The sequence below is a fragment of the Globicephala melas genome, chromosome 11 (genome assembly GCF_963455315.2).
Source record: "Globicephala melas chromosome 11, mGloMel1.2, whole genome shotgun sequence".
Taxonomy (NCBI): domain Eukaryota; kingdom Metazoa; phylum Chordata; class Mammalia; order Artiodactyla; family Delphinidae; genus Globicephala; species Globicephala melas.
The window spans coordinates 32950130-32978060 of NC_083324.2; the positions used below are offsets into that span (position 1 = coordinate 32950130).

Sequence of the window (27931 nt, forward strand, 5' to 3'; positions counted from 1 at the left end):
TTTTATACACGAGAGCCAGAGAAGCTTTTGCTGATTCTTCATATTGCCTCTTTGGGGACCACTTCCCTAAAAGAACAAATGGTTTTGGTCTGTTTTTCCTGCCCAGGTAGCTAATATCTCTGATGATGGGCCTTTATCAGATACTGCTCAGGTTTATTTGTTAGGTCATGTTTGCAGGAATCTTAGAATTTTGCAGTCAGAGGAGTGGCATGTTGACCTTCTAGTGGAAATGGGAAATTTAGTTTCTCTCCTCCCCTTCCTGCCCCAGATCTTAAACATGTATTATCCTTATCATGGTAGAGTACTTTGTAACCATCCCTCCTGGTTTTCTTTATAATGTATGTAGTTAGCTAAATGCATGAACTCTGCTTTCCAGTTTATCGCTGAACTTACATATTTCAAATTGTGATTTTAAAACTCCAGGATCATCTTTTAGTAATAACAACCATCCAGAACTAAATTGTTTAACGTGATAGTCTCCTTAGAGACTAAAGAGGAATTGATAGCTTCTCTAACAGCAATTGTGTGTGTGTGTGTGTGTGTGTGTGTGTGTGTGTGTGTGTGTGGGTGCATGCGTGTGCGTGTGTGTGTGTGTGTGTGATTCTCTCATTCAAGGCTTTTTACTCTTTGCTAATATGCTATTGCCCAGGATTACTTAATTAAACATGACTTAAAAGTTTGCATTATACTTTAAAGTAGTGACAGAAATTGCTTAACATGATCTTGGTTATATGCTGCCTTTGGAATGGCAAGAAAGCAGAGTCAAGAAAATACATTCACTCTGTTAAATCTTTATTTATTTTCTAAGGAGTGAGAGAACATTTTTATCCAAGTGGTGAGAACCTCCTGGAGTTGATTGACTTAAATTAGCTTGATTGCTTTTTATCAATCGCAGCTGCACTGTTTAGCATAAAAATGCAAAACATCTAAAAAGCATTTGCCTTGCAGCATACTAGAAAGATGTTTTTAGTTAGTTTTAAGATGTTTCAAATTTTTATTCTGCACAGATTCTCTGAGAATGTATCCAGAACATATCTAGTTACAGAGAATTAGTACAGATATTGTAAACTTTGAGAAAATGAATTAAAGAAAATATGCTGTTTTATGAATTACATATTTAGAATTTGGGCTTTTTAGCTTTTAAATGTCTCTCGTAAGTTAAACAGTTCAGCAATATTTGTTGCAGTGGCCAAGCCAAGCAAACCGCTGCTAAACATTAAAAAACAGTCATTGGAACTTTTCACATAATGAGCCATTTGGCCTTTCTTGTGGAGCTGTGACATGGTTCAGTGGAAACTGGCTGTTGTAAAGTTAGGTAAAACCAGCTTTGTCTTGAAATCCTATGAATGAATTTCAAAGCATCATCTTTGTTTTCTCCCTAGCTTAGATAGTTTAATGATGGGCATGGCTGACTTAACTCAATGTCTTCTTGTGTGGGTGCTCCTGGGAGTGGTCCACTCTGGAAGGCACTCTGGTTCTCTTTCTGAATCAACTGCTGTTTTTCTGATTCCCCCCTTGGCAGAGTTTTGCTCTTTGGTGCTTATGGACACTATCAACATCAAAATCAGAAGAAGGCGCACTCTCAGAGGTGCGACGTGAGAGGGAGGGAGAGGGAGAGAGAGAAAGGAGAGCAAATTGGTTGCTTGTCTTCTTATTTTTGTCAAAAGTCACCTACTAGTCTTGGTTGATAGAAAGTGGATCTCTTGCAGACCCTAGGACTGAAGACAGGACTCGAGTTCATAGAACAGAGCTTCCTGGACACACCGGGGGCATGTTCCTTCAGCATGGGCTCTGGGTGGCAATTCATGGATGTAAGACAAATTTTCCCTTTAAATCTGTTTTTTGAATGGAGTACCAACATTTCTTTGCTGGACAGTATAGAAGTCCTGTGTGTGAGAATGGCACATACCTATCGTTACTTGGCTGATCTTTCTTCTTTTAAAGGGTGTGAAGAGTCATGCTCTTGGGTCTGTAATGCTTGGGCCATGTTCCCTCAGTTAGAGAGAAAATTGGAGTCCTTGAGACATTGTCAGGCTGTGGGCTTCCCCCTGCCTTTGTGAAAGCAACTGCTTGGTAGTGATCAGTTCAACAATCAAAAGAGGCACAGGAATTCCATATGAACAGGTGGGGCCCCTAATAAGAGCAGGTGTATGTCCTGGACTCCAGAAGTAAACTTGGCAGATATGGGATTAACCAATTCAAAGGCTTTTTCCACAGCTTTTCATTCTGGGTAAGTCTCTGTTATCCATTTAGATTTGTAGAATCAAATAAGCCACATCATTCTGGGGAAATTTTTGAAAAATTCTTACCTGTTTCAATACTGCCTACGGGGTACTTTACAAAAATCCTTCTTCCCCCCACTTTTCATGTGTTATTAATATGCTCTAATGATATTATTGGTGTTTAAATCATTCACAATTTTAACATTATGGTAGAATTTTAAAAATTGTTTCCATATTCCCTTCTCATCTGTTATGCTGTGTTCACATTATTTATCATATAATTGCTTTTATAATATACCTAAAATTTAGGGTTTTGAGTTTTTAAATTTAACATAATGTTATTAAAAGTGTGCCTATGTGATTATAGGCCTCCTGATTTTTATTGTTAATCTCATTGAGTGCTCTGATTTCCCCAGCCACACTTCTACTTCTCGTCACTGCAGTTGTTTATAAAAATTTTCACTGGTTATAGGTACTATTTCAGTGTGGATGTCTTTGAATATTTGGCTTGCTGGATCAAAAGAATGTAACAGTTTTTATGGCATTTTATGTGCACTTCTGAATTGCTTTTTGTAAATAAACCAAGTATAATGCCTCAGCAAAAGGCTGATAAAATATTCCCCACAATCTTGCCAGTACTGGATCTTTTAATGTTAAAATGTTCAGCATAGCATTATTACACTCTGTTATGACTTTAATTATTAGGCAGGGTTAAAAGTGTTTACTGGGTTTATTTTCTCCATGAGTCTCACGTGGTGGATTCTTAGTATAATTATACATTAGAGATATTAACTCTCTTAGTTGATGCAAATATTTACTCCATTTTATTGCTTGCCTTTTAAATTTTGGTTTTGTGAGTTTTCATCAAGTTTTTGGCTAATGTAGTTGAATCTGTCAAGCATTTTTGTCATCACTTTTTTGGTTCTCCAAAGATCAATTTATTTAAATGGTTTTTCTTCATTGTTCAGTCTTGATTCAGTCTTCATCTTATTTCCCATATAAAATTGGTGTTCTTTTGGGAAGCTGCTTTCCTCTCAGCCTGATTGTTTGTGCTATATCTTGCATCAACCTCTCCTGCTTTGTGTTCTAGATAGGGAGACTGCTACCCTAAATCCAAAATTGATTTTTCAGAATGATATTTGATATGCTTATCTGATTCTTTCCCCCCATTTTATTGCTAGCACTATTTTCTCTTTTATTTCTAAAAAGAATCATCTATGAGGTGCACTCAATCTGCAAATTAACTGGGGACAAATTGATTAAATTAAATAGTTAAATTAAGTGAATAATATATTTTGTCAGGTATTTCTCTAATTTTAGTGTCTTTTATGACCCTTATTAAGTTTATTCATATGTACTTTATCTTTTGTAATGTTATGAAATATATATATTTATATGAAGTAAATATATGTATATTTGTATTCAGACCACTTACTCTTTTATTGTAAGAATTACGAAAAATTATTGGTCATTTCAATTTTCGTACTATAATGTTAAGGCAAAGAGTAATGTTTTTATCCCTTTAGTGTCACTATTTATTTTTTGAAAAACTTTTTGTTGGTTCTTATGCAATAGGCAAACTTCAAAACAGTATTAAATCTTTGTTTCTACTGTCTGTAGGAATGCCTAGAGTTTCTCCAGTGATGGCACTGTGTTTCTTTGCTATGGTGATACTTTTCCTAATGTTGAGAGAGCTTCTATTTCTCTTTAAAAATGTTATGGGAATGAAAGTTGTGATTTATTAAATGATGTTTTAAAATTCTCATCGGTTTTTCTTACTTTGCTTATTGATATGGTGTTTCTATTAACAAAAGTTCTTACGCTGAAGGATCCCAGGTGAAGGCCTATTTGTTGTGGTGTGATTTTTAAAGTATTTTAAGTACTATATGCTAGTTTCATTTAGGACTTTTGTATCTACATTAATAAGGAATATTTTATACATACACAGAGCTAGATAGGTTTTAAGATCAGAATCATATTTTTCTTGGTAGTGTAAATTAACATTTTTTCCCTATGTTCTTGAGTAGTTTATCTAATATGGAAATTATTTGTTCCTTGAAAGTTTGAAAAACTTCACCAGTTACTGTCTTAGAAGGAATAACTATCAATTTTGGTGTTTCTCTTCGGGTGGGATCACATCTCAAGTTTCTCTCTTAACTTTGTTAGAATGAGAAGTTTGGACAATTACTTCTTTAGTAAGGATTTAATTTTTCCCAGTTGATTATATTTTATTTAGGTTAAATTTTTTTTGGTATTGTTAAAAAATCAGAAAGGTGGCTTTGGTGATGGGGAGAAGTTTCCCAGTACTTTAGCCCTGGTGGCTGCCTGCATATTTTTAGGGTGAAAGCACCATATCAGTGGTGGACAGGATCCTTGAGATCCCTTCATTTTTCAGATGGCGAAGCTGAAGGATAGATAGGTTATGTGGCTTGGCCAGAACAAATCAGCAGGTGTGCATCCTGGGAAAAGTACCTAAAGTGCATCCTGGAACTAGTACCTAAAGCCCCTTAGTCTTTATCTAGGCATTTTTCTATTATACCCTATTGTCTTTCGTGAACTGAGAGGGTACAGAGTTGGATTTAGGGCTACCAAAATGTGGGGAGAGTGAATCTGGAATCCCATGTCCTTGAGAGTTGAACCTCTGAGTCTGAGATTACTGTATCAAGCTTGAGGATTTACAGTTCATTTAAAAGAAGGGTTGGGAAGTTTAATGGACTGCATAAGTAACTGGAACCCATTTCAAATTAGTTTAAGCAAAAAAGGAGGATCTAGTGATTTGTACAATTGAGGATTTCAGGATTGCATTGACTTCAGGCATAGCTGGAACCAGGGATTCAAACATTCTCATTGCACTTCTTTCATTTTTTCCCTGCAGCTTCTTGGCCTTTGTTCCTTTTTTGGTTGTATTCTGTAAGAAGTTGGGGCTGTCAGCCAACCCAGAATCATATCCTCCCATCTTTGCAACCTCAACAGACTAAAACAGGTTTCCCTATTAGGTTCATTGGATGGTTCTAAGAAGGACTGTAATTGGCTGGGCTTAATCGATCACCTGATTATCTCTGATCTAATCATGATGGTGATTAGGTCACAGTCAATGAAATACTTCCAGCAGCCAAAGTAATTGAAAAGTAATCTTTTCCTATATATCATAAAGAATATTACAAGCTTTCCAGTTTATAAACAATAGCAGAACTCCTCGCATTTTGAAAGAATACCCAGGGTGACTGGTACTCTATCCTTGTTACCTTCTGGGCCCAGAGGCCCAGCCGCTCTGCGGCACGTGGGATCCTCCCACACCCGGGCACGAGCCCACGTCCCCTGCATTGGCAGGCGGACCCAACTACTGCGCCACCAGGGAAGCCCGGTTATGTTCATTTTGATTCCTCCTAAGGAACCTTCCATCTAGAGAACAGGCCCTTCTCAAGGGTCCTACCCACCCCTCGTGCTGAAGGGACCCTACTTTCTTAAGAAGCTGGTGCCCATAGAGATTATAGTAAAATTAATATACAGTTTGGAATTGTATAAAGGAATTTTGAAAAGTTCTCTTAGTGAACTGAAATCATGTCTTTTAAGTTTCTTTCTGTACCAGAAACATCCAGTCCTGAATTGTATGTTCTTTCTAAAATCACATGCCAGCTTTAGATCATTTCCCCAATTCTCTTTGACTTTGAGGTTGTATTTTAAGAACAAGGACTGCTTGTGTCTGATTGACCCTGATATTCCTTTATATCATGAGTCCAGCAGTTCAGCAGTCATGTTAAAATGCCTGCTTAGCTTGGGTCTCAACTGCTCTTTTGCTAGTACATCTGTCAATCAGAAGGATGTGAGGACATCCTCTTGGATCTTCCTAGAACTGGTCCACTGTTCCTCATTGCCACTAAGAGCTGTCTGGATTGTTGCAGTTGCCTCCTAAGTGGTCTTCCTTCTGCTCCCAGTGCCTCCCCAGAGTGAGCCTGTTAACATGTTAGTCCAGTCCTATCTCTCCTCTGCTCAAAACCCTCCAGGGGCTCCTCATTTCACCCAACGTCCTCACAGTGACATCAGGCTTACGTGATCTCTCTTCACTCCTGCCCTCACCCCGTTACTTCATGACTTTGTCTCCTAGCCCATGTCCCCTTGCTCACTCCACTCCAACCACACTGGCCTCCTGGCTGTTATTCCAACATGCCAGACATGTGCCCACTCTTGGTTTTTTGTACTGGTTCCCTCTACCTGGAGCACGTGTCCTCTGACTCATCACATTGCTAACTCTCTTCACCTCATTTACCTTCTAAGTGAGGTCTACACTGGCCACCCTGTTTAAAATTGCAGCCCCCTCCAACTGCAGGATTCCCTTTGCCCTCCTCTATATAATTTTCTAGCATTCTATAATTTTAATTATTTTCTGTGTTTGCCATTTATTGTCTTTCTCCTGTCCTCTTCCCTCCTCTTGTTAAACTGAAAGCTTTTTGTTCACTAATACTCCTAAGATCTAGAAAACAGTAGAACACAGTAGTACTCTATGAATATTTTAAAATAAGTGGATGGAACTCTGTAGGGATGTTTTAAGATATGCTGCGGCTGGATTCTTAAGCTTTGGTTCAAAATCCCAGGTAGGTCCTAAAATATAACTCAGAAAACCCCCCAAATCTAGGATCTCATATGACCCAGTCCTGTCACATTCAAAGACACATAGCTAATAACTACAGTAATTAAAAAGTAATTCTATTCTGTTGAACTCCCTAAAATATCACCAGCTAAGTTTATTACAACTTATTTCAGTGAGGGAGAATGCCACCTTGACAAAGCCTTTGTGTTAGCCTGTGTGTTAGTTTCTGCTTTATAACAAAGTGAATCAGCTATACATATATCCCCATATCTCCTCCCTTTTGCGTCTCCTTCCCACCCTCCCTATCCCACTCCTCTAGGTGGTCACAAAGCACCGAGCTGATCTCCCTGTGCTATGCGGCTGCTTCCCACTAACTATCTATTTTACATTTGGTAGTGTATTTATGTCCATGCCACTCTCTCACTTTGTCCCAGCTTACCCTTTGGTGAATAGATTTTTATCCATAATAAATTGATCAATGGGAATTTCCTGAAACTAAAAGTGAATTTATTTATTGGTTTCCAGCCTTGTCTTTTGTGGGAAAAGATTTCCTGGAACAAACAACTAAGATGTTGTCATGGTGGTCTACAGTCATATTGAAGTTATAGTGACAAAGGTGGTCTCAATTCTCAATTCTTGTGTCTCATTAAAGGAAATGCACTTCATTCATTCATCAGTTTGTTTATTGATTCATCTGAAAAATACATATTGATTTCCTGTTTTTCTAGACTTTAAAATTATTTTAAAAATTTTATGCAATTTTTAAAGGTTACTTTCCTTTAAAATAACTATGTAGTTATTACAAAATATTGGCTATATTCCCCATGTTGTACAATACATCCTTGACCCTATCTTACCCCAGTAGTTTGTATCTCCCACTGCCCCACCCTATATTGTCCCTCCTCTCCCCCACTGGTAACTACTAGTTTGTTCTCTATATCTGTGAGTCTGCTTCATTTTTGTTGTGTTCATTACTTTGTTGTATTTTTTAAATTCCACATATACGTGGTATCATACAGTGAGTCGACACCAGGCTAGTAGTGCAGCAGAGCTTCCCATCAACCATTCTTTCCTTTTATCTCAGGTTCCTTCTTTAACACTCAGCTATTCTTCATCTTCTCCCCTCTTTTAAATCCCTGCAAACTCCTTTTGTTACCAAGGTCATACAGCATTTTGTTTTCGTGTTTTTAAAATTTTATTTATTTATTTATTTATTTATTTATTTATTTATTTATTTATGGCTGTGTTGGGTCTTGGTTGCTGGGCACAGGCTTTCCCTAGTTGTGGCGAGCGGGGGCTACTCTTTATTGCGGTGCGTGGGTTTCTCATTGCGGTGGCTTCTCTTGTTGAGGAGCATGCGCTCTAGGTGCGCGGGCTTCAGTAGTTGTGGCATGTGGGCTCAGTAGTTGTGGCTCGCGGGCTCTAGAGCGCAGGCTCGGTAGTTGTGGCACACGGGCTTAGTTGCTCTGCGGCATGTGGGATCTTCCCGGACCAGGGCTCGAACCTGTGGCCCCTGCCTTCACAGGCAGATTCTTAACCACTGTGCCACCAGGGAAGTCCCATACAGCATTTTGGAATCTCTCCCTCTCTCTCCTCCTGTCCCTTTAAAAACTATATATAGATAAATAGATATAGATTGACTTTCAGTTTTTCTTAGCTTATTCCAGAGTTTCTCAACCTTGGAACTATTGACATTTTGAGCTGGATAATCCCTTGTGGTGGAGGGACTTCCCTGGATGCTATCTACTAGATGTTAGTCACACCTGTTTATATCCCAATTGTGACAATCAAAAACGTCTCCAGACATTGTCAAATGTTCCAAGGGAGGCAGGATTGCCCTCTCTAGGTTAGAACTGCTAGCTTAGTCCCTTGCTTGGATTTTGTACAACGAAGGGGAGACTGAGAGCTGACCCAGCAAGTGAAAATTCATCCTTCCTAGAAAGAGGACGGAAGGTTGTGTCTATGCACACAGTAATACTTTGGCCCTAGCACATCCTTGCTGAGTTCTCCTTCTCAAGAGCGTGTCTGATCATGTCACTTCCCATTGCCATCAGGATAGAAGCCAGAATCCACAACATGGTTCAGTTCATCTTTCTCATCTCTCACTGCCCCCCGCCCCATCACTGGTAGTTTGATAGGGTTTGCATTGAATCTGTAGATTGTTTTGGGTAGTATAATCATTTTCACAATATTGATTCTTCCAATCCAAGGACATGGTATATCTCTCCATCTGTTTGTGTCATCTTTTATCTCTTTCATCAGTATCTTACAGTTTTCTGAGTACAGGTCTTTTGCCTCCTTAGGTAGGTTTATTCCTAGGTATTTTATTCTTTTTGATTTGATGGCAAATGGAGTGTTTCCTTGATTTCTCTTTGTGACCTTTCATTGTTAGAAAGAGATTTCTGTGTAGGTTCCCCACCAGTAGCTCTATCTCCTGCTTAAAGATTTGAGGTATTTTATATCTGAAATGATTGTCTCCCTTTCACTGACCCCTGTCCCTTCAGTCTCAGCTTCAGTGTCTCCTCCTTGAGGCAACTCTCCCTAATTCATCCTAGACTAATGTAGGTGCTCTAAGTCTAAGTTAGTAGCACTCTCTACCTTCTCTATCATAACAGGTAGCCAGACTTTATTGGGATTGGTTATTTAACTGTCTTTCTTACTAGTTTATCATTCCAGTGAAAAAGATCGGACTATCTCATACACCGTTGTTTGTTTCCTCAGAGCTCAAAGTAGAGCCTGGAACTTAGTCAATGTTGACAAAAAAGTTGTTAAATAAATTTTTGAAAATAGTGCTAATATACCAATTTGGTGACTAATACATATGTTTTTGACAATTTTTCAGTTAGCGTCCAAAAGATAAAACCAACTGCTTATCAGAATTGATGGGTTAATTGGAAGAAATTTAACTTAATTTCTGCCCTTCTCCCCAACCTTTTAGAAGTTCAGAATATCAACATATCAGTAGAAAGGACACAAAATTGCATATTATTCTTTGTCTTATTATAAATTCAGAGTAAATCTTTTCTTAGGAAAACATAACATTGTTAACAAGCTGTCTCTGCTGTTCTTTTAAATGAAGTGATCTTAACTTACTCCTCATTCTTTAACTCCATAATGTTTAGCAGAAGTTTTACAAGCTGGAAACCCACAAGGTGAATCCTATCCACAGATTTAGTTTAATGGACTCATCCAGTGTTCTTTTTTTTTTCTTAAAGAAATTTTAAAAAGGTGCTAGAAATAAAAATATCAGGACGTGTCACATAATAATGTAGATTTGTAGTTTCTCTTAAATAAGGGGAAGCTCTGCAGCACTGGCATGCTTCCGTCTTGGCAACCTTGCCCAGGGGCTGAGAGAGTCGCTGCCCCTTGGAATGAGATGTGTTTTCCCCAGTTCACCCAGTCCCCACCCAGCCAGAGTCACTCTTTAGTGTCATTGGCTTGACCTCCTTGGCATTTAATTTGCGACTCCAGTCTGCTTTGTAAGTGAAATTAAGGGAGGGAAAGGTTAGCCAGTGAACAGTTGAATAAAATATGAGTGTAAGAACATCCAGGTGACAAGGATCTGGTAACGATTGTTATTGAAAGTGCCTGCCCTGTTTCACTGGATTTGAAGTTTAATTCCAACAGGAAGCCCAAGCAAACTCCATTTTTATGCTCCCCAAACCAGCACACGTTGCAGAGGATGAGGGGAAGCTGGGATGCTTCTTGGCCAAGACATGTATAACCTACTTTCCCCAGCTCAGAAGGTCTCAGCACAGACATCTTGACTCTCTCCCCTTAGGCTTAGAGCAACCCAATTTCCTCTTGCTGAGTGGAGTATTTCCAACTTAGTACATTTTCTTCTCTAATGAATGACTTCCTCCCCTACATTATTGGGACACTGAAAGTATAAGGGCTTCTCCAGGCCCTGATGTGGGAGGCAGAAAAGCTGAGTTGTTGAATCCTGTTTGTCACCTAAGTCCTCCAGGTCCCTAGTGTCCAGGCTATTCTGATGCACAGATAAGGCTCAGTTCTGACTTCTAGTGGATGTGGGGTCATGCGCTAAGTCCTTCACTTTCCTAAGGCTCACTTTTTTTCTCTGAAAACAGGAGTGATACTCTCTGCTTCATCATCATACCCTTAGGCTGGCATGTAGTAGTTAAGGCATTCAATAATTAGCAGTAGTTTTGTTATTATTACAATGTTGTTGTTTTAAAGAGGGACTGAAATGAGCCCCTCAAAAATCATATGGGAATAGTGAAGGCATATATATGAATGATGTGAACTCTTTGAAGGAAAACCGTTGCTCTCTTTTGTTAAATTACAATATTGTTATTGTCCAATGTGTAAATGCTCTTATCTTCATTGGTGACATAAAGCAGCTCTTGTGGTGTTTGCTTTCCTGAGGTGTGGAAAGGATTATGGAGGTGCAGTCTGGAGGCCTACATGGCCACAGCTCAAAGAGTGCAGGTTCTGTCCACTCATCTCCAATCACAGCAGAGAATGGTTGCTTTTCAGAGCAGGCATCATCCTGTCCAATGAAATGGATATCTTTATTTTCATAGTCTTTACAGAGATTAGAAAGAGCAGAGTTTCACTCATCTTTGCCTGGAAAATAACTTTGCATTCAGAACTGTACCAAGAAGAGAAAAACAGAGGAGGATTTTTTTCCTCCATAATTTGATTTACCCCAAAATTTCTGTGTTGAGGACAATTATCAGAGGTAAGAGAATGCATTTTAAGGCTCCCTTCCTTGTAATTCCATCTTCCTTATAATTTTCGTAGCATGTGCAGTCATGAAATAACCAAGAGATTATTTTTACAGCTTTTAACTTTACCATGATTCAAGCATAAATATATTGCAATTTAATAATGTTAATGAAAGTAACTTGTGATGATGGGGAATATATAGAAAGGAATGGAATGAAAGCACACTTTAGCCCTGATCTTCTGAGGGAAGGTATTTCCGAAAATGTCTTTTTTCAAGTTCACGGGGATTCTTAACAAAATTTGTCAAGACAAAATTTGGCATTTGAAAAATGTAAATTTTATAGGCTATTTTACTCCTTTGTATAAACAATACTTAGAATTGCTAGCAGTCAAAATGAAGAAATTTCCTTCCAGTGGGACTACTCTAACCCACTTTTAGTATGTGATCATTTTGTTAAGTGTAGATTTAAATCATGTTGCATTATGTGTGGCCATGTAAGCTTCTAAGGGAATCTTCTAAATGTTATATTTCTAAGACCTGCCACTGTGCCCTGGACTTGGGTGCTTAGTCCATACTGCTAGTGCAGTATTTTCCACAGTGTGTTCCCTGGGATATTAATAGGATGTTATAAAAATGCGTGTTGGAGTTAAGTAAGCGTGGGAAATGCTGATTAACCGAAGTTAAAGTGGACTTCACAGAGCATTTTGCAAGTTCTAGAAAGAGGATTTCCCAAATTAATTTTACCTTGGAACATTTCCCCCACTTTACTCCCAGTCCTTTTTCCCCCAACAAGAGTACTTGTAGAACTGGTTTTCTCTGGAAATACTTTTGGAAATGCTAGGATTACACATAGTAATAAACTACCACAAAATTGGTGGCTTAAAACAACAAAAGTTTATTGTCTGACAGTTCTGGAGGCCAGTTATCCAAAATCAAGGTGTTAGCAAGGCTGCACTCCTTCCAGAGGCTCTAGGGAAGAATCCTCCCTTGTCTTTTCCATTCCAGCTTCTAGAGCTCCAGGCATTCCTTGACTTGGTCTGCATAACTCCAGTCTCTGCCTCTACCTTCACATGGCCTTTTCCTTCTTCAGAGTCTGTGTCTCTGATCTGTATGTCTTTTATAAGGACCTTTATCATTGGATTTAAGGTCCACCCAGATAATCCAGGATGATGTCATCTCAAGATCCATAATTACATGTGGAAAGACCCTTTTTTCAAATAAGGTCACATTCACAGGTTCTAGAACATGGACGTATCTTTTTGGGAGCCACCAGTCAACCTACTGTAGATACTATGAAGGTTTTTCAAGATTGGAGGATACTTAAGAAAAGCCTAATTCAAGGACAGGGAGCCAGCTGTGCACATGAGGGTGAAGGTTCAGGGTTGGGTGTTCTAGATGCAGAGATCCAAAATTGGCATACAGTTGTTGTGCCTAGCAGACATCACCTCTTTATCTTGCCAATCTCCTCACCAATTCTGGATGTAGCCTCAGAATCCTTCTTAACAAAGGGCTCTATAAAGCTACTTCCCGATCAGCTGGAGTGGGCGTGCGAGGCAGGAGAATCCCTGAGGTGATAAACAGAGCAGGTACTCTAGAGGCATGAACAGACAGTCTCATTGAAAGAGTTCCATAAGAGGCTAAGGAATTCAAACTTAATGGACATGGGGCACAAACATATTATTTTGTCCAGCAAAACATGTATTCCTCTTAGGGAATGCTTTGGGGATAGGGTGGAGGTGTTTGTGCATGTTTCTGGTCCTTTATGTGTTTTGCCGCAGGATCCAAAGTGCCTGGTGAGAAGAAACTTAGGAGGGAAGAATTGCCCTCCTGTATGCTCCACTTCTAAATCTATAGAAGAAATTGGGACTATTCTGGTTAATGGTGACAGCTTCTAAAAGACTCAAATTCTGCTTTCTACATGGATATATATGAATCTGGCAGTATGTTTGTCCTGACAACATCCTTGCTCGTCTTGTCTTTTGTATAAATTAGGTTGTATTTGAAATGCAGTGAAGTGGCAAGCTCACTTGGTGCATTTGGTTTCCCCATCATCAGAAGGTTGTAGTTTCTAGACATATTTTCCCCCCTCTGGCTCAGACAGTACTTCCTTTTAGATTACTGCTCTCATTTCTGGGCATTTCTTGTGTTTCAGCTAGATAGGATGCTGTCAGCACATTTCTCTCCTCTCTGTGTAATTGGTAATTGTGAAAGGTAGGGCTATGATTTCTAGTTATTTTCTATCCAAGACACTTCTGTTTGCAAGACTAAAAGTGATGCAAAGTGCTGTCTTTCCCCCCTCCTTGTGTTGCAATGAAAATACTGTTTAAATGGGTAAATGCCCAGTGACCAGGTTTGCTTATAGGATATCAGGCTGCTCAGAAATAATAGTCCCTTAGTATGTGGGTGGTTTGATGCATTCCAGTGTTGTAGAATATGAACTAACAAGATAGAATCATAAAATCACAGAATGTCAGAGTTGGAACTGGAACAGTAAGTTCAATTTCCTCATTTTACAGATGTTGAAAACGGTGGGAACTCCCAGTCACCAGTTGTTACTCTTTGAGCAGCTCACTTGTGATTTCTGTCATAAAATTGTAGAACTCTAAACAAAGAAACCACCGCTGGAAGAAGAATACAGTAGAATATTATTGACCCATTGCACACATGGTAAATTCACACACATACACACAAAAATTTTCCATACCAAAATGTTCCCTGCCATAATAGTGCTTTGATCACGGTAGATTGTTTTCAGGAGCAATGATGGTGAACCCAGAAAGAGATGGTTGTTTGTTTCCCTTTAGGGAAAAAAAATGAGCAAAGAATGTATGTAGCATGGTTTTAATTTTTAAAACATCATGGCGGGTTTTGCTTCTGGTTTAATTGGTTTTTATAGCGATCGTCTTCACTCCTGGAACTCAGTTTATTTCCAGCTCCATGTTCCTTAGTAACAAAATGCTTCCAAGTTGGAAGAGTCTATAACAAGTCCCAACAGAGAAACAATTGCTTACTCTGGCCAAGGTAAATTTGCACAGGGTTTGGTGGTACCACCCATTTCACAATCATTTATGTTCTACCTAAAAGTCAATGATGTGAAGCCTCAACTTGGCTTAAAAGTGAATGTGTTCCTAAATTCAGCACACACCCTAGTGGGGTGTGTTACAGTGGAACTTCAGTAGTCAACCTTCCTTTCCTTCAGCTATCTGTGTGAGTAAAAGACCTGTCTGAATATCTTAGGATAGAAGAAGTGTTTTCACTGTTTTGAAAAGCAAACCTATGAAAACTATTTCTGTAGTAAATATTTGGCTCATGTTGAAACATCATAAGAATATGTAGATGGAATGGTGTATTACCTATAGGTGGCATTTTGCAGGATTTTCTCACTGATGACATTTTGTTCAGCGCATTTTAGACATGGATGGAGACTAGAGCTATTGTATCCTGCCATGTGTTATATATTACATATATTATGTATTTATGTGATATGAGACAGCAAACATGATTTAATTGTATATATAGAATAGTTATATAAATATAAATATATTTATATAAATTTATATTATATTATCATATAGAATTTAACATATGATATATAAAGATAGACATAATATATACATATACATTATATATGATAAACATATAAATCACAGTACTACCATGTTAGCCTGGAGATCCCTCAGAGCATCTATGTTTTCACCTATAAACAATACCTACCAATACCAGTATATCCGACAGGATAAAATACATCTCATAATTTAAGCAGTTTTACATTTCTTTGCTTCATGCCATATTCCTCTTCACTCCTGTGGTTGTCATTTATACTATTCAAATATTTCCAGCTTTCCTCCTTTTGAGCTTGATCCAGAGTAGGCCCTTTGGAGTCTGGTAGACATGTGCTCCAGTCTTGTCTTTGCCACCTGTAATCTGTGTGGCTCTGGGCCTTGAAAATGGAGAGCATTAACTCCCTGTCTCAAAGTGCACATGGGCACATGAAACTGCCCCGTGGGTGTTAGCTAATGTTACCATCATTGTTGTCAGTACAATTAGCTTTCAATGGTAGCTGCTAGAATATAACATATAGTACTCTAATGACTAAATTTGCCAATCATATATAGATGATGGAATATATTATTTATCATGGTAATCGTAATTTATGTTACTATTCAGTATTAAGCAGTAGCCACTGTTCATTGTTTGTTTCTACTTTATTTCTTAGTACATTTTAATAAAGCACCTTGCAAGCCATGTTTCGATTAATCCTTGGGGCATTGGTACTACTATTATCCTCATTTTATGGGTGGGGAAACTAAAGTTTTGAGAGATTGTATCTTTTTCTAGGTCATGGTGAGTAAGCGGAAGGTTAAGATTTGAACTTGAGGAGTCTAGCTCAAGAGCCCCTACTTGTAGCTATTACTCTTTCCTGCCTTCCAACAATGTATTTTGCCTTAGTTAGCTTACAGGTGGAATTTACTAATGTGTTAAATTAATCCTTGTTTTTATCACTTATGTGACTGAGCATATAGTAGGCATTTAATAAACTCTTATTTATTTGCTTATGCATCTTTCCAGAAAAATTCTATGCACACAACAAGCAAATTCTCCTTCTCTTATTCCCCATTGGAAACATATTATACATACAGAGACACACATAGCATTTTACTTTTGGCCTCCACAAAAATTTCCTGCAATTTACCTTTTGTCTTTTTTCATGAAAATATTTTCATTTGTATTTAATCTTATTTGTCTATCTTTTCCTTTATGGTATCTAAGCTTTTTCTCTTGCTTAGAAGGACTTCCATGCTTCAAAAGTAAAAAGAAGGGCCCCAATATTTTCTTCTAGGACTTTTCATCAGGAATTTGTTTTTGTCATGAGGAATTAGGTAAGGATTTACCTTTATTATTATTTTTCTGAATGGGTAGTCAGAGTTTAGCCATTATTAATTGAATAATCTATTGTTTTTTACTAATCTAGTGCCACTATTATCATATACTAAATTTCTCTAAGTATGTGAATCTATTTCGGATGTCCTCTGTCTTTTTCTTCCTGTATCAATACCAAACTGTTTTAACTTCAAAGCTTTAAAATATGTTTTAGTGTCTGGATTACTCACCTCCTGACATCATGAAAGTTTCGAGTAGGTGATGACCTTAGAGGTCATTGAGCAAAGTTTTGTGGGTTTATAGAGGAGGTAGATGAGTCCCTAAGAAGCAAGTGACTTTCTTGAAGGTCTCACCCTCAGGTTTTGGCAGAGCCAGAAATGAACTTGGGATGTAGGCTGGAGTGGATCTTGAACTAGAAGGTAAGGTTTTAACACAGTCTACCACATTAACCCTGAACGCCCTCTGAGCTTCAGTGTTTTAACTTGTGAACAGTACCTACCTCCTAGGTGGCCCTGAGGAATGTATGAGGCACCCTGGTTCATCACCTAACAAACTGCTAGCCCCAGAGGATGTCTCACATGTATCTCTTGACTCTGAGCCAAGGCCTTCTGAATCTAATCCAGTGGTGTGTCCCCATTTCACCAGACTCAAACATTTCATATCTGTGCCATGCCTTAAAAATGTGATTGTGAAAAGATACTCGAGAACAATCTTTCATAAAATTTTCTGAAGGGTATTGTTGTGTTCTTAGAAAAATACGGGTTCTGTGGTTGGATAGGTTTGGGAAAAGTAAGTAAGGTCTCGGCTATGGGACTTCAGAACCTTTAGTATGATAATGTCTACCATAAATCGGGAGAGCTAGCTGTGTTTCCCAAGTTGACTTGATCATAGAACGAACCTCCACTCCCCCAATTAATTTTTGCGCAACACCCGGGAGGCTTTCAAAGAACAAATACTGTTTACTTTAGAGCAGAATGTCTCACACTTGGGAAGAAATTCCTTTTAAAGGAAAAAAAGAACATTATAGACACCCAGTATTGTTTTATGTAATAATTATTACTTACGTTACTTAATTAGGTACAAAGATAAGACTAGGTATGCTTATAGCTCTTACAGAACTATGAAACCAAATCAAAATTACACACTAAATGAAAATACAATGTCAAGGCCTGTAAAATTTAAATGAATTATATTAACTTTATATGGAGAAGAATTGTGTTTGCTGGATGTAAGTTTATACCTGATATGAATATGGTGCCAACCGCTGTGGCTCAGATGCTAGCTCAGAAGTCTGCACGGTGGTGTGCTGTGTATTAATCTAGTTTCCTCACTGACTGCTGTTTCTGTAGTACTGATAAGCCCCTTGTTTGCATGTTCACCATTATATCCCGTGGCCAAGATTTGGAGGAGGGAACATATCAGAGAAATAAGATATATTTCTTCTATGCTTTCTCCATTTCATTCCCAAAGGATCTTAAGTGCAAATACAAAGGCAGGTATTGAGATCGTTTAACAGTCCTTGATTATAAGGAGTTATTTATATGATCCAGAATAAGTTCACTTTAACTTTTGAGATAATCATTAAAAAGAAAATATAACATAAAATATGTCTTATAGCAAACTCGTGGATCCTTGAACATAGGTCCCCATCCTCCAGGAGTATGGGCCCTGATTTGAGAGACATGACTTTAAAATACAGGTTTAATTCTCTTTTAAATAAAAGGACTGTGGTTTCTAATTTGTTAGTCAGTTACAAACATGTCACACATACCTGGATGGAGGTTACTTATTTGGATTTATTGAAAATAACTGACCTTGAGATCACAAAATTTTTACTTAATCTTGGTACCAAATTATCAGTGATTTAAGTTCTTTGGGTTCAGTGATAGTTTAGAAAGTTGACGGCATATCTAAGTAGGACCAATATTTAAAATTTTTCGTGTCTAAATTTAATGTGCTTACTTGAAGGGAAAGTGCAATATGAATGATACATGGTGTTTTCTTAAACTTGTTTTTTTGGTAATAGTAAATGTTTTGAAGACGGGCTTTTCAAATGTTAGGAGGTACTAAGATTGATAGCTTTGCAAATTGGTTTTAAGTATTTTGAATTTATAACTATCATCATGTTGCAAAATAACATTGACTTTGGAATGGCTTACTTCCTTTTGTAGTAATTCAAAAATATTATGACAGCTATAGTTTTATAGTGAGCATAAAAACCAGTGAGGTAAGTTCAGTGAGGTAAGGTTAGTGTTGGAAGTTTTATTAACAAAAACTTTAAGTATTAACACATGAGTTACAATTCCCATGTGTTTTCAGAAATTTGCTGGAACTGAACTGAACATTAAATTTTGAACTTTGGACTAGTCACTTAAAACCACCTAATTTTAGTGTAAGAAGTAGCCAAAAACTTAAGTATGAAAACAGGCTTTATGAAGTTGGCTGGATTATTAACCCACATATGATATGAATCCTTCCATGTAGGTGATACAAAGCATTCTTAACCCAGTATTGTTTTCTTCAAGTAGGTGGCATGTGGGAGTTGGGTATAATTTTTTGACGGGTAGGTAAGACAAAATGCATCTTTACAACCTGAAAATTTTAACTGTGTTAACAAGTTGGTGATTGTAACTTAACTTTTATAAGCATAGCATGTGTTTATGCAATACTGAATTTTATTTTTCGAATTGAAATTGTATGAAAGAACAGACTTATAATTTAAGACAAAAGTATATTGTAAATTATGAAGCAATGTATAATACAGCCATTATTGTTACTCTTTGTGCTATTTAAATATCTTAAAATATAGTATAGATTTTTTTTCCTTGGTCAAATGTTTAAGTTTTGGGTTTGCTAGATGAAAGCCAGCACACGGAATTGGGATTATCTAGTCTTTTTTTCCCCGGTTATTATCACTCCATTGATCAACAGGAAGGTAAATACATGATTGACATTAACTGGTCGTCTTGAAGAGCTTAAGGGTGTAATTGATAAGATCATATCTCTTACTGCCAGGGGTAGGGAGACCTTTTAACTAAGACTGAAAACCAGGGACCCTTTTAGGAAAGGGATTTCTCCCAGTTTTCAGTTGTGTAGATGTCCTCTCCTCACAAGTTTTTGTTGACTTGATCTCAGTGGGAGTAAATGCATCTATGTGGAAGTAAATCTGTAAATATGCAGAAGATGTCCTCATTAGTCTTCTGGAGGAATGTTGATATAATTACAGGACTGCTCGCCCACAAGTAGGTTAGACTCTAGTCCAGGTTCTCTTGTCTCAGGAGCTTCCAATTCATATAGCCATTTACCTTTTTAATGTTTCCTAGCATCTCAAGCTACATGTACCTAATCCTGAACTCTTGATTTCTGACCTCAAGTCTGATTCTCCCTAGTCTTTCCCATAACAGGCAATAATTCCACTGTCTATTCCAGCCAGTAACCCAGGAGTAACCTTTGATTCCTTTCTTCCTTCCCCCCTGCCCATAATTACAAACCCGCAGCTCTCCCAGCTGCCTCCTGATTGTTTCTCAAAATATATCTCAAACACAGCCACGTTCTCCTTCTCCACCACCTCCATCCTAGTTGTGGCAGCCAGTGTCTCTCCTCCAGATGACTGCCTGTCCCTGGCCTCCATACCCGCCTCCCCACCCCCGCAATGTGTGTTCATACAGTAGCATCAAATTTTCCCATCCTTGACCAACAAAAAGACTATTGTTTTTTCACAATTCCTTGCTTTCTGGTTTAACAAGGTATTCTATACTTACTGTGTACAGTTTCTTGCCACAGACCTAAAATCAATCATTTCTACAGTGAAACTGATTTGTTTTAGTTAGAAATGGTTTTAAGAGACAGTATTTGGGGTGGGCGATCATTGTTACTGAGATGGTCACTTTTTTCTAAGCTTTTTTAATGGACAAAGCTAGAACATAGTATTTTAAAAAAGAATACATACCATGTGTTCATCCTTACTAGTATTACAAGGCTCTTTTTTAACGACTTAAATTTATTAAAATGCAAAGTTATCTTGACAGCAGAGGAGCATGTATAAAGCACAACTTATTTAAAGATCAATAAAGACCATTTAGGGAATTCCCTGGCGGTCCAGTGGTTAGGACTCCAAGCTTTCACTGCCGAGGGCACGAATTCAATTCCTGGTCGGGGAACAAAGATCCCACAAGCCCTGTGGCACAGCCAAAATGAAACGAAGCAAAAACAAATCAATAAAGACCATTTAGTGTTCTAAGATGGGATAGTAAAGGGTAGCCATCAGTTAAATAAACCATTTTAATGAATATCAAAGTGTCAGTCCAAGTCTAATTTATAATAGCTGATAGACATTTGCTAAATCATGAATTTTATTATTTTGTATGTACCCAAACACACAATATACATTTTCACCCATAAACACAGATAGCCACAAATTAGCCTTTTTTCATCCAGTTTTTTTACAAGGCTTTTACATATGTTCTTATATTTGTATTACTTTCCTCTTACCCTAAAAATCATGTTTACTGATAATATTTACGTGATACTTATTTGCTCTACCTCACCTCCAACTTCACAAATATATGGTTCAATAAGTCATGACCTGACAGTCTTGTTAAAAGGCTGTATCTCTAAACTAGGACAGTGCCTGGCACAAAATCTAGTCTTCGTATTTGTTGAATGAATGAATAAATAATTCTAGTTACTGGAGATAGAAAGAGCACCTACAGAGAAGAGAAATTTGAAATCAAAATAAGTGCAGAAGTCGAAGAGTAGAAAGACATAACCTAAGTATAGGGTAAGAGATAGACACACCCTCATCTATAAGTTAATTTTTAATGGTGCAGTTCCTGAAGGTCATTTTTTTCTGAAAGGCAACTTTTGCTATAATTAGAGATTAATTATATGTGGGGAGATCAAAATCTAAGGGTTGAAACTTTGGGGCTTATTGGAATCATGCATGGTCCAATATGGTAGCCATGAGCCATATGGGGCTATTGAGCACCTGAAATGTGGCTAGTTCTAATTGAGATATGCTAAAAGTGTAAAATAAATGCTGAATTTTGAAGACAATACAAAAAATGTAAAATATATTATTAATTTTTTAATATTGATTACATGTTAAAGAGTAATATTTTTGATATAGTGTTATCAGAATTAGGGTTTTGATATAGGGTTAAGTTAAATATATCATTAAAATTAATTTTACCTGTTTCTTTTTACTTTTTAAACTTGGCTACTAAAATTGAAAAATTACATATGTGGCTTGCATCATATTTTCATTGGACACACTGTCTTCAGTCTTGTTTCTGGAAGGGTGGAAGTGTCTGTGCAACATTTCTAGCCAATCCACACATCTCGAACACTGCCCATTTCACCAAGGAAAAATCACTCCTCACATCAATTATGTTAATTGACCAAATTTCAGGTACTCATCAAATATAAAGAATATTGAGGCACTTTTGGTAGTTGACTCTGGCATCTCAGCTTTTAACTGAAATCTTTCATAGGCTAATTAACTACCCCTGGAGAACTTTTTTGCATTTGGGAAATATACCCATCTACCCACCCACCCAGGCACCCCCTCCACATAGACACACATATCATACTGTGTATGCTGAAATATTTTAAAGTAAATGACAGACAATGTAACACTCTGGTACATGTTAGAGCACAAAAACTTACTTGCTCGTTCTTCACTTTTCCTGAGGGTTGTTGATTAGCAACCTTTATTGCGTTCCTACAGTGTATAAATCACTGGGTTAGAGGCTGTGGAAAGCAGAATAATAAAATATAATAATAATAGCAAAAATGTATTGAGTGCTTCTAGGTGCCAGGCACTGTGCTAAGTGCATTATATGTGTTATTTAATTTAATCTTTAACATAACTTGGTGAAAGAGGTACTCTTATTATCCACATTCTGCTCATAACACCTTAGTGTTGTTCCTGACATTTGGAAGGCCCGTGGGTAAGTCCATGGCCATTGTCATGAGTTGCTTGAACACATATATTTGCAACGCAGAGACTTTGCAAAACAGAGTTGTCTACTTGAGCCACTTGTTGATATGGATACAAACTGAAGTTCAAACCAATGTGCTTAAGGAGACTCTTCCTCTTCCGTCTCTCTTTCTTTTCTCCCCAAGGTCTTGATCTTTAACGTCTGTGTTCACTCCCTAGGGTTCTGCTACTTCTTCCTTTCAGCTCTGGCCTTGGCCCTCTGACATTTCCCCCCTTCTTTGGAATTGGAGTGAAAGGTTAGGGGAAAGTAGATTTTGAGGTCTTAACACACATGGAAGGAGTAGATTTCGTTTAGGTTTATGGTAGTCTCTAAGACAGACCTTTCTAGCTTTAAGGCGCATACTTTTTAGTAAAACCAGGGGAAATTATTGTAATTATTGATGAGTGGTTTAACACATCATACTGTTATGTCCAACCCGTGTTAGGGATTGGGGGGCAGGAGGTTAGGGGGATCCTGCTTCTCTTGAGGATCCAGATTTATGGAGGTTCTGCCATCATCTAGCTCCACCATCTGAAAAATGTAGCCTTTAAGATCTCTGAGGAAGGGGAGGTGGGTGGGGATGGCATAGACAGGAAATGATGTATGTCGCTTCTGCTTACATTTCATGAATAAAACACATGGCCTCATCTTCCCACAAGGGGGCTGGGAAGGGAAATTGTTCCTGTGTTGAGGAAGGAAAGGAGAATTGGATGTGAGTGAGAAGTAGTGGTTACTACCACAGCAACTTTTAGATTTTAGGTTATTTTTAGTGTTTGTGTCTTTGGAAGCTATGTACTTTATGCATACTTCCAACTTTGAAACTGTCTCCTCATTTGAATGATTGCAAGTTGAATCAAATTCAAATATACACTTAACCCAAGTCTACTATTAGGAAAAACAAACAAACGACACTTTGAATGTGAAATAAAACTATATTGGGAGCTTTTGTGTATGTTCCAGTTTCATTTTCCTTTAAAGTTTTTCTTTGTGATAGCATGTTTATTCAATGCCTGAAGTGTTGTCGAGTAAGTAGTATTCAATCTGTGAAAATTTTCAAGTGGCCCCTTTTTCTCTCTCAAGTGTTTTTTTTTTTTTCTCAAGTGTTGCTGTAGTCATTTTAAGATTGAAGTGAACCATTTGATTTTTAAAAATTATTCATGGCACATCAAGTAGCACTTTGTGTTTTGTCACAATATTGTACCCGTTTCTGAAGGCCTATGTGACCTTATGGGAGAAAGGTCAGGAAGCTTATATATAGAACTTCTAGAAACATACCTCACCATTGGAACTGGTTATAATTCCTGGGTGATGACAATGAAGATTAATAATGTTTAACTCTGATTTTGGCAGTTTTTGCCCATTTCATTGCCATGGTCCTTTTCTTTCAAGTTATTACCTGGAACAGAAGTGATAACAAACGCTTCATGTTTCATACTGCCAGGTAAAAGGTTAAATTTTCATATGTTATATGCTTTTAAATATGCACACACATGCACCCACATATACACACAAATACACAACTGGATCAGAAGGTAATGAGTAATTCTTCTAAAATGAAAAGATTGTCTTAGTTTTAACATTAGGTGACTAGTTCCCATGTGGTTAAGTCATATGTAAAAATTGGAAATTCAACCTATGGGTCTTTGTGCACTGACTGTATCATACAGTTCTAATTTCTTTTTTTTTCTGGGAAATGATGGTGCTCTTTGCTTTGCCAAGTTTTGTTATTGAGTTGACTGCCAAAGTTTGAGAGAGAGTCAAGGGCCCTTAAAATTATTTGGTGTTCAGTGACGAGGCAGAGAAAGGTATTTCATATTCCCAAACATTTTAACTTTTATGTCTCTACCTGATGTTGGAATATAATCTAAACTTCAGGGCTTTTCTGATTCTTTTAAAAATGATGTACACTGTCGAGTGAGGTTCGAGTATTAGCGAGGGGAACTTTAATCCTACTCATTGTTACTCAGTTTGGAACGACATATTCTAATTTTTAATAGACTATGTTCTCTCTGGCCTGATCTTCCTTGTATTTAAACTTCTGTGCATCAGAAGGTCCGTGTGCCTGCTTGTGGTTTTGCACCATCTGGAAGTTAAAATTTGACTTTAGAAATGATGTCATGCTTGCTTACTACAAACTGGGCTAATGTTGGTTGAGAATTGGATGCAGTTCAGGTCAAAGTTTTGTCTAAAAAAAAAGACCCTTAAGCTTCATTTCTTGATTCCAGGAGACTGTGCAAAGCTGTAAAGATAGAGTGAAGGTGACTGAAGGGCACAATTCAAATTCCTTTGAAGCTAAGTACATGCTGTCAGGCACATGGAAAATAAACTCCCAAAAGAAAGACCTTAGCTGGCACAGACTCCCTCCTGCCATGTAGAGTTTGGGTGTTGTGAGTAGTGTGTTGATCACGACCATCTTTGCTCTCCATTTTATTCCTGGAGAAATAGTCTTACAGCTAAGGTTGCTGTTTATCTCTTCTGGGCTCAGTAAGATGGGGCAGGGCACTGATAGATCACACATAGCCAGAGGGCACTGCAAATGTTAAGCTTATTATTCATCAGTAGAGAGTCTCTTTTTCTAAACTCTCTCTAGCACTACTCACTACCTCCCATATTGTAATTTATTTAAATCATGGTTTTGGATATTGGGTGTTTCCTTCGATCCAGATACAGACCATTCATCTTTGATAGGTAGAATGTGGGGCTAATGGGACCACAGTTTTTTCTCAGATATACACTGAATCCTGGTCAGCCTGTGTGCAAATCTCTACAATCAAATATGTAACCCCTTCTAACCACTGCTGTGATCTACAGTGTTCAGCATGTTCCACCAATTTCCAGGGAACCCACTAAATGCCATCCTTTATGTATAAACTAAAAATCATATTTTTTTCACCAGATAAGAGGAAAGCTCGAAGAGAAGTATTGATGTTACTCCAGGTTGGTAGACGAAGATAACTTTAAACCAAGATAAGCCACTTGAGAATCTGGGATGTTTAAGCTTTAGTGCAATTGGCGTGAATTTTCACTTAGAAAAGGAGAGATCCCCAGGACATGAGTATCCCCTTCACCCACCCGCCCCGGCCTCTATGGCCATTATGTAAGAAGACACACAGCTGTCAGATGTATGAAGAATCTGCAGTTCACACCCTCGGCAAGCACAGAATGTCCATCCTCTCTCATAATGCAGTCTGGGTCATTTGGCCAACTGGGCTTCAAGTACGCGTCATCGCTTTTTCCCTTGCTGGAACCTCCCAGCTTCATCCTCCTCTCTGGGACAGAAACTAGAAAACCTCCTCACCAACCTCCCCATCACCTTTCACCTTTAAAAACACAACTTTGGCACCCCTTTCTTGGAAAGGGGTAGGAAAAGGAGATTCTACTCTGGTAACTTTATCTCTAATATCATCATCCTTCCCTGATGTATTCTGCCTATGACTGATTTCTGTCTTTAAAATCATAAAATGTCAGGCACTTAGAGACAGTCTGTTCTTACCACTTTGTTTTACGAATGAAGAAACTGAGTCTGGAAGCCTGGGTGTGGGGAAGTGAGAGTTATTTGTCCTGATTCTCACAGGTAGAAGATGGAAGCAGAACCTGGCCTAAAACCTAAGTGTCCTCTTTCCGTTGTTCCCAGTTGCCTTTGACTTTGAGTCCTCATAGTATTTACATATCTATTTATTTTGGCGTATTACAGTATTCTTGCATCCTTTGTAAACAACTTTTGTTTTTTTCCCCTTTCATCCAAATTTTACCTGCTGGTAATGTAATGAGCAAAATGTTCAACAAGAATTGGTATCAGATGCAGCAGCCCCCAGCTCACCCCTGTCCCATTCTTTTTCCTCAAGACCACCTGTTTAAACTCTTTATGCCTGGTTATTTTGATATCTCTGAATAACATGCTTGCATCATTACTTCCTGAATGTTGATGTAGCTTCTATCTGTCCAATTCTTGGTACAGAAGGTGAGGATTAAAGTCTTCCATCACCCCCACGCCCCACATCACCCATGTAAACTTTTTTTGCACATGGTCTTTGGAATGTTAAAATTGAAAAAATAAAGGTTATGTTTCATCATTTTATTACTGACACTTGAAAAGCAGAAATTGTAATAATCTAAGTTTAGAGCTAAGGTAGAAATAGGAATTTTTTGTATGCTCTGTCTTTTTTTTTTTTTTTTCTTTAGTACTTGGAAAGCAGTCTTTCATAAAGCTGGAGAACGAGTGTCATTTCCACAGCATTTTCTTCTAGCAGCATTTCCTTCCTCTTGGCAACACGTCTTTTTCTAATTTAGGAGTGTTTCTCAACGTGTCAGTCTTGTTCTCCCAGATATCCGTGGCATGGCTCATTGTATTCTCTGAGGAGAACATGAGCATCCCTGGAGGATGCTGCATGAGACGTGTTGTACCCTCCCTGGGCTCTCAAAGACACACAGAATTAGTGTGCTTTTTTCCCCCAACCTTTGGTTTTACAACGTGAGACATACTACTATTTCATAATGTCTTATTTCATATAAACCTTATATTTTAAAAAATGTATCACTGTTCGGGTACACATGCAACAGAACTTTAAGGTAGATGTAGGCTTTGAAACACCTGGAGGTGCCCATGAGCAGTGTTTGATCACACTGCTCAGAAGGTATACTGCTGCCCCATGGTCCTCGCAGGGCAGGACTGATGGTTACTGATGACCTCTCTGTAAAACTACAACCCTTTTTCTTTTTCCTGATTTCAGGTAGATGCACTGAGATTACGACTAGAAGAGAAAGAATCTTTTCTCAATAAAAAAACAAAACAGCTGCAGGACCTCACAGAAGAGAAGGGGACACTGGCTGGAGAGATTCGAGACATGAAGGATATGTTAGAAGTGAAGGAAAGGAAAATCAATGTTCTTCAGAAAAAGGTGAGTAGCTGACATAAGCCCTTCAGATTGAGAATTGATAACATCCATGTTTTGTCATTTGAGAGAAACTTTTGAGCACATGGAAAAGAAGAAATTATTGTTGAAGAATTGTAGATTAGGGAGTATAAACTTTAAATTTACTGGTATTTAACTTACTGGTGGTTGTACTGTGTCATTTTTAGCATGACCTGTTGAATTTTCTATTTGATTACCTAGAAACTAAATAGGGATGATTTTTTTTTTCATTTACCATCTTAAACATAGAGATAATTGTACAAATTTAGATATAAAACTAAAATTTATAGTTAATTTTTCCTTTTTCCTTACTGAGAATTGAGCAGTGTGTTTTGTGGGTCTTAAAGGTATTTTAGTTGCACTTTGTATTTACATAAACTTTAGTAGCTCTTAATCCTGTCAAACCCATACAGATTTTAGTGCGGGAGTGGTAATGTTTACACCCATTACTTAATTGGAATCAGTGAGAGAATGTATAATAAGTTCTAATACAGTGACTTAACCCAGAAGATGCTTGACCTGGTTAGGGCTCTTTTTTCTTTCCTTCTTTCAGCAGTTCATTTTCTCCATTGTAGGGGAATGAGATTTGGGGACAGCACCCAGATTTTTTTTTTTAAGAATTCTTATTTGCTACTGTGTACAATTTTGGTGGGACC

General features: G+C 37.9%; 1 protein-coding gene across 12 annotated transcripts in view; it reads left to right on the plus strand.

The window, feature by feature from the left end:
- The window catches only part of ERC2 (ELKS/RAB6-interacting/CAST family member 2), a 962565-nt gene that overhangs the window by 343941 nt on the left and 590693 nt on the right, over positions 1-27931 (plus strand). For all 12 annotated transcript variants that reach the window (XR_009565841.1, XR_009565842.1, XM_060308008.1 and 9 more), the window contains one exon: positions 27093-27260. Coding sequence is in view for 10 of the 12 variants with exons in the window: in XM_060308008.1 (XP_060163991.1) it covers positions 27093-27260 (168 nt within the window). In the remaining 2 variants the exon portion in view is untranslated. The remainder of the gene's footprint in view (positions 1-27092; positions 27261-27931) is intronic.